Below are 10666 nucleotides of genomic sequence, written 5' to 3'. Positions count from 1 at the left end.
ATACAGGAACTGTCAACATCAAGCAGTACCCAAATCCCTGGGCCAGACTTGTTTCTGAACACCTCCCCAAACCCACAAGCTAAGTGCAGAAGGAAGTCTGGCCTGGCACTGAAGTCTTCTCCTACTTCCTCCAGAAGACCAGGAGAGGACGAGATTCATCATTTGTTAGTTTTTCTTTTTCTTTTTTTTCTTTCCAGGGAATTTTTTTTTTTTTTTAAGAGAAGCAAGCCTTTATTTCCATGTTTGTCCTCCAAGAAAGGTTGGCCTTTTGGTTACTTTCTGGTGATTAGTCAGAGACCGAATTCCAATCCCATGCCGTCCTCTGACTCCTCCGGCTCGTCCACCGCGGTGGCGGCGGGAGCAGCAGCGGTCGCAGCGGCCACAAATGCAGATGGATCAGCAAGAAGGCCTTGACCTTCTCAGCAAGTGGGAAGGTGTACTCAGTCTCCACAGACAAAGCCAGGACCCGCTTGTGCCCACTGATGATACAATGAGGCACTGAGGCAACAGTTGGGTGACCAATCTGCAGACAAACACTGGCAACATTGCGGACACCCTCCAAGAAGCGACAATGCAGGGTATCCTCTGTGATGTCAGGCACTTCCGGGCTGTAGACGCTGCCATTTTCAAACACCTGCTAGATGATCAGCCCAAAGGAGAAGGGGGGATGTTCAGCGGGGTGGCCTCGCTGCCTCCCACTTTGGTCTCCAGTCTTGATGAGCTGCACATCACGCACAGCGTCAATGGCGCCCATGGAGATTTTGGTGGTGACACCTAAAGTCTAAAAGAAGGAGGTCTTCTCTGACCCCAGACCCGTGTTCTGGGCAGGCACAGTGACGCCACATGGGGCAATGGCACCTCATTGGCCAGCAGCATGTCCCTGATCTCAGTGAGCCCCTCCTTGGTGAACACAAAGCCCACGTTCCTGGATATGAGGCAACAGTTCTTCCAGAGCTGGGTGGTTACCAGGTGTCCTTGGATGGCCTTGTGCATCTTGCCCGCCAGCACCACGGTCTTCCCTCGGAGGGGCATGGGGATATGCGCATCTGCTTGCAGCCCACTCTGTCTGCTCCCACGGTGAAGCATTTGCATAATCACCCAAGAGTTGATCTTGAGGAAGTAGTTGGACTTCCCGGTCACCCTGTCTTCCCTGGGCATCACAGAGGTGCGTCGGGGACTGCCGCAGGGTTTAAAGACAATGTCACACTAAAGAGGATGCCTGGCGAGAGCCCCAGAATACTTGTTAAAAAATAAACAAAATAATGGGTTAGATTATGTCATTTTCATAAACTTTGTTCTTATTCATCACCCTTCCTTAGTACACTTCCCTGTCACATGTCCTCTTTCTGGTTTCTCTCCTCCTTCTCAATAGTCCAACTGGGCCGAAGAGATAGCTTAGCGGCTAAAGTATTCGCTTGTGAAGCCTAAAGATTCAGGTTCAATTCCCCAGTACCCACGTAAACCAGATGCACAAAGTGGCACATGCATCTAGAATTTATTTGTAGTGGCTGGAGGCCCTAGTGTACCCATTCTGTCTCTCTCATCCTCCCTTTCTCTCTCTCTCAAATAAATAAAATGAAATGAATCTTTAAAAAAAAAATTCACCTTCTCATTTGTGTCACATGGAATCCAATGAGAGTTTTTTAATTCAATTTTTTATTTCAGTATTATGAACAATGAGGGGGCTAGTGAAATGGCTTAGTGGTTATAAGGCATTTTCCTGAAAAACCTAAGGCCCCCAGTTCGATTCCCCAGGACCCACATAAGCCAGACACATAAGGGAGTGCATGTGTTTGGAGTTTGTTTGCAGTAGTTAAAGGCCCTGGTGCACCCATTCTGTCTTTCTATCTTCTCCTCTCTCTTTCTCAAATAAATAAATAAATAAAAGTACTATGAACTTTACAGTGTGAAAATATTTCATATTGGTCATATTCCCATCAGGCTATACTCTTACATCCCCTTTTCCTCAGCTCTAATCCATAGAAGGTCCTCCTCAGTGGGGTGATTGGTATTCACTATGGGGTCATAAATGTACCAGACAGTCTCTGTGGGGAGGTAAAATACCTCAAGATACAACTTCCACCCTGTGGCTTTTAAATCTTTCTGTTCTCTCTTCCACAATGTTCCCTGAACCTTGGCAGGCATGTTATAAGTCTCCTTTATTGTTAAGCTCTCTGAATCCTCTGAGTTTCTGCTTTGATGAGTTTTGAGTTGTCTCAGTGTCTACCACCATCACTTTGGAGGAGGCTGTCAGGCTAGTAGTGAGAGAAGGACACATACTCAAATCACCATTTCCTCCACCGTGTGTCTTGGGCCCTGGCAGATGTGATAGAGATGACTTATATCATGCTACGTAGCCAGCCATGTTTTCTTGTGGTATTGGTGGATCTTGGTTCTCACTAGTATTCACTGCCATCTTTTAAAAGCAGAATGGATCTAAGGGGATCAATCATTTTTGATGGGCATACCCCTTCTTCTTATGCAAGAACAGTGGGTGCTTCTTTCAAGAGCGTATGACATTTCCTCTCTACAGGATTCCGACTTGGTTCTCAGTACAAAGTATAAATTCCCTTCCACTGAGCATGCCTCATATCCAAGCAGAGAGAAGTTGATTACCTCCAAGGCCTATGTGTCACTATTTCACAGTTGTGTATTTCTTGCACAGCTGGTTGATTTCGTAGCTTGCAGGATCCACTGCTTGTGCGCACTGTTAGTGACCATTATCCCCCAGTAGTTCATATAGTACTTTTCAGCATTATGAGCTCTAACCAGCAGGAAGCTGGCTTCTTTCTCAGTTCCAGCTTGACCTCTCACTATCCTGTGACACCAGCCTATAGTGTTAGGGTTAAGCTTTCTCCACTCTATACAGAGCACTTCTTCATGGACACTTTCCTAACTCACTAAAAAAAAAGTTATATCTTTTAATTAGTTTACCAGGAGTAATATATTTGTTACTAATTCATGCTGTCATTAGTTGTGTGTAATTCCTCCTGACTCTCCCTTACCCCGTCTCACCCAAGATCTTTCAACTCCCTGTATTATGTCCCTCCACTTGACTGTTAAGTATTACCTCCTCTCATCCCCGCATGTTTCCACTTCTCCTCGCCTCATTCTAGTTCCTTGCCAGTAATACTGATGCTTCTTATAACTTATAAGCAAATCATACTGTTCCATGGTGGAACCACATGTAAGAGAAAACATGTGGCATTTATCTTTCTTTGCTTGTGTGATCTTGTTTAGTCAAACTACAGCCATTTTCCTGCAAGTTTTATTAGTCCTCTTTCCTAACTGCTGAGTTGAATTTCATTGTGTATATGTACCACATCTTCATTATCCATTCACCATATGATGGGCACCTAGCCATTTCCCATTCTTAGCTATTGTGACTACAGAAGCAACAAACATGGCTGAGCAACTATCTCTGTAGTAAATAATAGAGTTTTTAGAACATATTCCCAGGAGTATAGCTAGATCAAATGGGAGATATATTTTCAAATTTTTAAGGAGCCTCCATACTGATTTCATAGTGACTGTACAAGTTTTGCATTCCCACGAGCAGTGGATAAGGGTTCTGCTTTGCTCACACCCTAACCAGCATTTGTTGTCATTTGACTTTTTAATGATTTTCATTCAGGCTGGAGTGAGATGAAATCTCAAGTCATTTTAATTTGCATTTTCCTAAGGGCTAAAGATGTTGGACATCTTTTTAGGTGTTTATTGGTTATGTATGTTTCTTCCTCTGAGAATTGTCTGTTCTGTTCCCTGTCCCATTTTTTCATGAATGAAAGAGAGAGAGTTGGAATGCCAGGGCTTCCAGCTACTGCAATGGAACTCCAGATGTGTGTGCTACCTTGTGCACATGTGCAACCTTGTGCACTTTTGTTACCTTGTGCGTCTGGCATATGTGGGATCTGGAAAGTTGAACATGATCCTTAGGATTCATAGGCAAGTGTCTTACCACTCACTAAGCCATCTCTCCAGGCCCCTTATCCCATTTTTTTGACTGGGTTACTTAATTTTTATTGCTTTTTTTGTGTGTTCTTTGTATATTCTAGATACTAAACTTCTGTTGGATATATAGCTGGCATAGATTATTCTCCCATTCTGTAACCTGTCCATTGACTCTTTTGATGGTTTTCTTATCTTAACAATAGCTTTCTAGTTTCATGAGTTCCCAGTGATTGAGTGTTGAGATACTAGGGTCTTATTCAGAAAGCATTTGCCTATATCTTAGTGTGTTCTCCCTATGTTTTTTTCTAGTCAATCTAGATGTTTAGACCTTCAGTTCTTGTATTGGGTGCCTTGATCTATTTGGAGTCAATTTTTGTACAGGGTAAAAACAGTGGGTCTAATATCTGGATCCCTTTTCTACAGTGGCCTAAGTACTCCTGTAAGAATGCTGTTAGAAAGGATCTTTCTTTTGCCTCCCATGTACTTCACTCTCTCCTTTACTATCTACTTAATTGAATGGTGAATATTATTAATATTACTTTTATCAAATCACTTACATAAAAATGGAACTGGAATTGAGGTGATTATTATCTTCTTCTGGTGTTGAGTCTTATCTAAGGTTTTCATTTGGGAGATATGGATTTAAATAATAGTTATATGCCATATTCTAATACTGACTGACAGACTGATAAACTGATAATCATGTAAAGTTTTCTAGAAATGGGTTTAGAAATTTTTGGTGGGTCTTAGCTGCTTATTGTAAATATCTGATTATATTGTGTTACTGCATTATGAGGCACAGTGTAAATTCTTATTAAATTTTATGAATGCTTTGGCTCCTACAATCTTCAAAAAAAAAAAAAGTGGGTCTACATTCATTCATCTACATATGTTTATCCAATTTTTCCAACTCCATTTGTTGAAAATGTTCTTTTTTCCAGGTGCATTTTTGGCCTCTTTGGCAAAGATCAGGTAGTAGTAATTACTAGAACTTTAACCTGGATCTTCTAGACTATTCCACTGAACTATGTGCCATTTTTTTGTGCCATTACTATGCTGTTCTTATTACTAAGGCTTTGTAGTGCATCCTGAAGTCAGGCATGGTGATATCACCAGTAGTATTCCTTTTACTAAAAATATTTGGCAAACTGAGGCCTTTTGTGTTTCCATATGCATGTTGAGATTATTTTATCTAACTCTGTGAAGAATGTTGCTAGAATTTTGATTGGAATTGCATAGAATTGTATATTGCTTTTGGTATATTGCTTTTTTTCACAATATTAATTCTTCAAATCCATGAGATGGAAGGTCTTTCCATCTTGTGCCTTCCTCAGTTTCTTTCTTTGTGTGTGTGTATATATATGTGTTTATATTTAATAGGTGTTTCATTCCTTAGTTAGGAATTTTCTAAGATATGTAATTTTGTGGCTATTTTTTTTCATTTGAAAATGTAAATTTATTGCTTTTCCTTCCAAATCTTTGAATTTACAAAGCAGTGGTTCAAAATTTACAGAGTGGTTAGTTCATACTGAGATTGCACAGGTGAGGTGGAGGCTGCCTTGCAGTGGCCGTGCACTGATTTAGTACCAGCACCCCAGGCTCGGGATTGCCGCCTCCTGATGACTGTGTCCACCACTGACAAAGTGCTTGAGTTGTTAGTGAAGTCACTGGAGCGATACAGGGGTTTGGTGGTGGTTTTGAGTGCGTGTGTGTTGGGGGGTGCTTTTTTGCCTTTCTGTTATAAAAAATAAAATTTTCAGTTCATTTCTGAAAATTAAACTGGTCAATAAATTCATTTTCTTCTGCTTCTACTTTACACAAAGCTTCATATTCAACCTGATACCTTTCTAGCTGCATTTTCTTTTCCACTATCAGGGCTTGCAGTTGCTGCTGTTGGGCTTCTCTCTGCTTCGCTATGGATTTGAGCAAGTTCCGGGCACCAATGGCCTTCATCTTCTCGTTTTCTGCTTCTTTTGCTAGTTGGTCAACAAGCTCAATTAGACCACCAACTATTTTCTGAAACTGGCCAATTTTGTCCACAAAGTCCTTGCACTCTTCCTTGAGCTCTATGGTCTGCTGGGTAACCTCTGGGTCCAACACCCGCAGCTTGTTCAGCTCATCAAAGTGCAGCCCTGCTTCCCCCAGGATGTCCTTGGCCATAGCTGCCGACCCATCCCGGCGGCGCCCCACGACCCAGGATGCTGTCTGCAGGAGTTTCCCTTTCCTCACGCTCCACCACCGGCCGCTGCCACGGCTACACGATCTGTTTAACCCCCGGACACAGGAAGCACTAGCCTTGTGGCTATTTTAAATGGTACCTCTTCCCTGATTTCTTTCTCTGTATGTTTGTCATTGTCTATATGAAGGCTACTGATTTTTGTTCATTAACTTTATATGCTACCACCTTGCTGAAAGAATACCACTAGGAGATTTTTGGTGGAGTCTTTCTGGCCACGGATGTATAGAATCGCATTATATGCAAATAGTTTGGCTTCTTTTCAAATTTGCATTCTTTTATTTCTTTCTCTTATCTTATTGCTTGAGCGAAAATTTTAAGTACTATGTTAAAAAGCAGTGGTGAGAGTTGGGCACCCCTGTATTGTTCTAGACCTTAATGGGAATGCTTCAAGTTTTTCCCCATTTAATATGATATCGATTTTAGGGTTGTTGTATATTGTCCTTATTATATTGAGATATGATCCCTCCATCTCTAGTCTCCCCATTGTTTTAGTCATGAAGGGATATTGTATTTTATCAAAGGCCTATTTTTGCATTTATTGAAATGATTATATGATTCCTATCCTTAAGTCTATTTATATATGTTATGTTTATTAATTTCCATATGTTGAACCATTCCTGCCTCCCTGGGATGAAGCCTACTTGATCAAGGTGGATGATACTTTGATTAGTTCTTGGATTGAATTTGCAAGACTTTTAGCCAGAATTTTTGCATCTAAGTACATCAGGTATAGCCTGCATTTTCTTTTCTTGTTGCAGCTTTGTCTGGTTTTGGTATTATGTGTAATTTTGAATTCATAAAAGGAGTCACGGAGCATTCCCTCCTTTTCAATTGTGTGAAACAACTTGAGAAAAAGTGGCTTTAGATTTTCAATAAGATTTGGCCGAAATCAGTGGTAAAGCCACCTGGGCCTGTACTTTGTTGTTGTTGTTGAGAGGATTTTAATTATCTTTTGAATCTAATTAGATATTACAGCTCCATTCAGGTAATTTATCTCCTCTGGGTTTAGTTTTGATGGTGGTATGAGTAAAAAAAAATTCATCCATTTCTTCCAGATTTTTTATTTTTTTGGAATATACATTTTTGAAATATGTCATAATGATTCTTTAGTATTTGTTGTAACATCTCTTTTTTCTTCTGTAATCTTGTTGATCTGAGTCTTCTTTCTTTTTCTTTTGATCAACTTGGCCAGAGACTCATCAATCTTGTTTTTTTTTTTTTTTTTTTTTTGACAAACCAACCCTTTATTTCATCAATTTTTAAATCATTTTCTTCATTTCCAATTCAGTGGTTTCTGCTATAGTCTTCAGTATTCCTTCCCACTTAGTATTTTTGGGTTTGGAATGTGCTTGTTTTTACAAAGCCTTTAGGTGGATCATCAGCTTTCTTATTTGAGATCCCTCTATTTTTGTAATGTAGGCATTTAGTGCTATAAACTTCCTTCTTATCACTACCCTCTTTGTGTCCCATATGTTTTAGTATGTTGTGTTTCATTCTCACTGAGTTCTAGGAATTGTTTTTATTTCCTTTTTGATTTCTTCAATGACCCATTCATTGTTTAATAGTAAGTTATGCATTCTCCAAGAGTTGGTATATTTGCTGTTGTTTCTCTTGTTATTGATTTCTAGCTATTTGGCATTATATGGTCCAATAGAATACAGAGATTTATGTCTACTTTCCTGAATCTGTGGAGATTTGATTTATGTCCTAATATAGTATCTATTTTAGAGAAGGTTTCATGAGATGCAGAGGAGAATGTAAATTCCACAGTTTGGGGGGATGTTCTATAGATGTCTATCAAGTCCACTTGAACTATAGTGGTGTTTAGCTCCATTCTTTCTCTGTTGCATTGGGATTGATTTCTGATTTAATGCCTAGTTGATTTTGCTTTATAAAATTTGGCACATCTGTGTTTGGTACATATATATTTATGATTATAAGATTCTCTTATTTATTCGTTCCCTTATGAGTATGGCATGACTTTATTTATGCCCTTTGAATGCTTTTGGCTAGACTATTTTCTCAGATATTAATATAGCCACACCTACTTGCTTCCTATTTCACTTAGCTCGGAATATCTTTTTCCATCCTTTAACCCTAAGGTGTTATCTATCTTTAATGGTAAGCTAGGTTTCTTTTAAACAGTAAATGAATGGCTCCAGTTTTCTGATCTTGCCTGTTACCCTATGTCTTTTGATTGAGGAGTTGAGTCCATTAATGTTCACAGTTATAACTGAGAGGCATGAGCCAATCCCCATCAAGGTGAAGACTTTGTGGAGTTTTCTTGATCTTCATATGCTTTCATGTCTACTCTAGTTTAGGTTATTGCTCATTCTTTCTTTCTTCCTTTTTTAAAACTATTTATTTATTTAACAGAGAAAGAGGGAAGAGAATGAGAGAGAATGGGCATGCCAGGGCCTCCACCCACTGCAAACAAATTCCAGACACATGTGTCCCCTTGTGTATCTGACTAACATGGGTCCTGGAGAATCAAATCTGGGTCCTTTGGCTTTGCAGGCAAATGCCTTAGCCACTATGCCATTCCTCCAGCCCCCCCCCCCATTCTCTCTTTTTATCTTCCCTTCTCTATATCTTATCTGCTTCTTTCTATCTCAAATAATTAAATAAATAAAAGATTTTTTTAAAGAAATAAAGAAATTTTTCTTCAATATGTGTTTGAAAATACCCTCTATGACCTTGGCCTATAGTACTTCATACTCCTGTATGCCCATGATTTTTTTATTTTTATTTTTATTAATTTATTTGAGAGAGAGTAAAAGGCAGGAAGAGAGAGACATAGAGAAAGAGAAATAAAGAGAGAGAAAGAGAGAGAGAGAGAGAGAGAGAGAGAGAATGGGTGTTCCAGGGCCGCCAGACACTGCAAACGAACTCCAGATGCATGTGCCCACTTTGCATCTGGCTTACATGGGTTCTGGAGAGTCAAACTGGGATCATTTGGCTTTGTAGGCAAATGGCTTAACTACTAAGCCAAGTCTCCAGTCCCTGCCCATGATTTTTGAATGTTTGGTTCTTGTAAGGTGTCCCACATTTCCCTCATGTTTTGTTTGCCTGGGCTTTTGGACTTGTTATTTATTTTTAGACTCCCAATATTTCCTTGATCTTGAGCTAATAGTCTGTTCTCCATGTGTTCGATTCTGTTGGTGGGGCTTTCTTGGGACATTTTCAATGAGTTATGTCATTTTTATTTTCCATTAAGGTTTTCATTAGCATCTCCATCTCTTTATTGAATTCCATTTTCATTTCTTGGTTTGACTTTGTTATTGTCTCTTGGACTTCATTCCTAAATTGGATCATGTCCTCACTGAGTTTATTCTACTGGATATTGAGTTTATTTATTTTTGTTGAGTCTTATCCATTTCATCCAGTGTCTATTGAGTTATTTTTGATTCTCTTCCATTTCATACAGGCGTCCTTTGAGTTATTTTTGCTGTTTTTGTCTGTTCTCTTCCATTTCTTCCAGCTGTTTGTTAGTGTCCTCACTAGCTTGTTTAATTTGCTTATTATGATTTCATTTTGGCATCCTATGTCTGAAGTTTCATCTGAGTTCTCATTGGAGGCTTCCACTTTGGGACTAGAAATTCTTGGAGGGGATACCTTCCCTTGGTGTCTTGCACTAGTTGTTTTGCATCAGGGTTTATCTTGAGATAGTCCTCTTATCTTGCAACAACAGCAGTTATTGTGAAGCCTGTGTTGAGTGGCCTGGTCAGCTCTGATCAAGATTGGTGTAGGATGTTGATCTAGTGCAGGTTTGAGCTGGGTACACTTGCAGCTCAGCAGGCTCCTCCTTGTATACGCAACCTCCAGGTAGGTCTGGGCTAGACTTTGGGAGGCCTGGCATACTCAATGCCTATGAAATGTGATAATGTAGAGAGTCTCTACCTACTCAGTAGATTCAGGGAAGACCAAGGGATGAGTTGTGGTACATGCAAGGGGATAGGAGGAAGCTCTTCTGGATCCTGGCTGGGCTTTGGAGTGATATCAGGTCAGGGCTCCCTATCTGTGACAGTGCTGGTAGAGGCTAGGGGGGAGGGGCCAGGGTACAGAGAGAGATCTGTGCATAGTGTGCATAGTATAGCCCAGGCCTACTGGAGGCTGCACACACAAGGAGGAGCCTGATTAGATGCAAGTGTACCCAGTTCAAACCTGCGCTACATCAACATCCTACACCAATCTTGATGAGTGCTGACCAGGCCACTCAACACAGGCTTCACAATAACTGCTGTTGTTGCAAGATAAGAGGACTATCTCAAGATAAACTTAGTCCCAGCAAGTGGGGTGCCAGGTACCCATGTGGGGGAGGAGGGAGGAGGGAAGCTCACGTAAACCCTGGGCAGTGTTACTCACTGCCTAGGGATTAAGGGTGAAGTCAGCTCTAGGGTCCCTACTGGTAGTCACAGCAGCATTAGCTTGTTCAAAATAAGGCATTTTTTAGCAAAACAAAGATGATAAAGGTAT

General features: G+C 40.4%; 1 protein-coding gene and 1 pseudogene across 1 annotated transcript; both read right to left on the bottom strand.

Annotated features, from left to right (window-relative positions):
- Positions 1–290: 290 nt before the first annotated feature.
- On the bottom strand, positions 291–1158 carry LOC101617728 (annotated as a pseudogene).
- Positions 1159–5639: 4481 nt separating this feature from the next.
- Positions 5640–6151, bottom strand: LOC101610468 (intraflagellar transport protein 20 homolog). Its single transcript, XM_045159413.1, has one exon. It carries the CDS (start codon positions 6109–6111, stop codon positions 5713–5715), a length of 399 nt encoding a protein of 132 aa, XP_045015348.1. The 5' UTR covers positions 6112–6151; the 3' UTR covers positions 5640–5712.
- Between the last annotated feature and the right edge of the window lie 4515 nt (positions 6152–10666).

This window comes from Jaculus jaculus, chromosome 9 (assembly GCF_020740685.1).
Source record: "Jaculus jaculus isolate mJacJac1 chromosome 9, mJacJac1.mat.Y.cur, whole genome shotgun sequence".
NCBI lineage: Eukaryota > Metazoa > Chordata > Mammalia > Rodentia > Dipodidae > Jaculus > Jaculus jaculus.
Note: the sequence above shows the minus strand (reverse complement) of the source record. Positions and strands in the feature narration are given on the sequence as shown.

Excerpts from the sequence above, each read along its gene's own strand:
- LOC101610468 (XM_045159413.1), bottom strand. The coding sequence starts at position 6,111 with ATGGCCAAGGACATCCTGGGGGAAGCAGGGCTGCACTTTGATGAGCTG.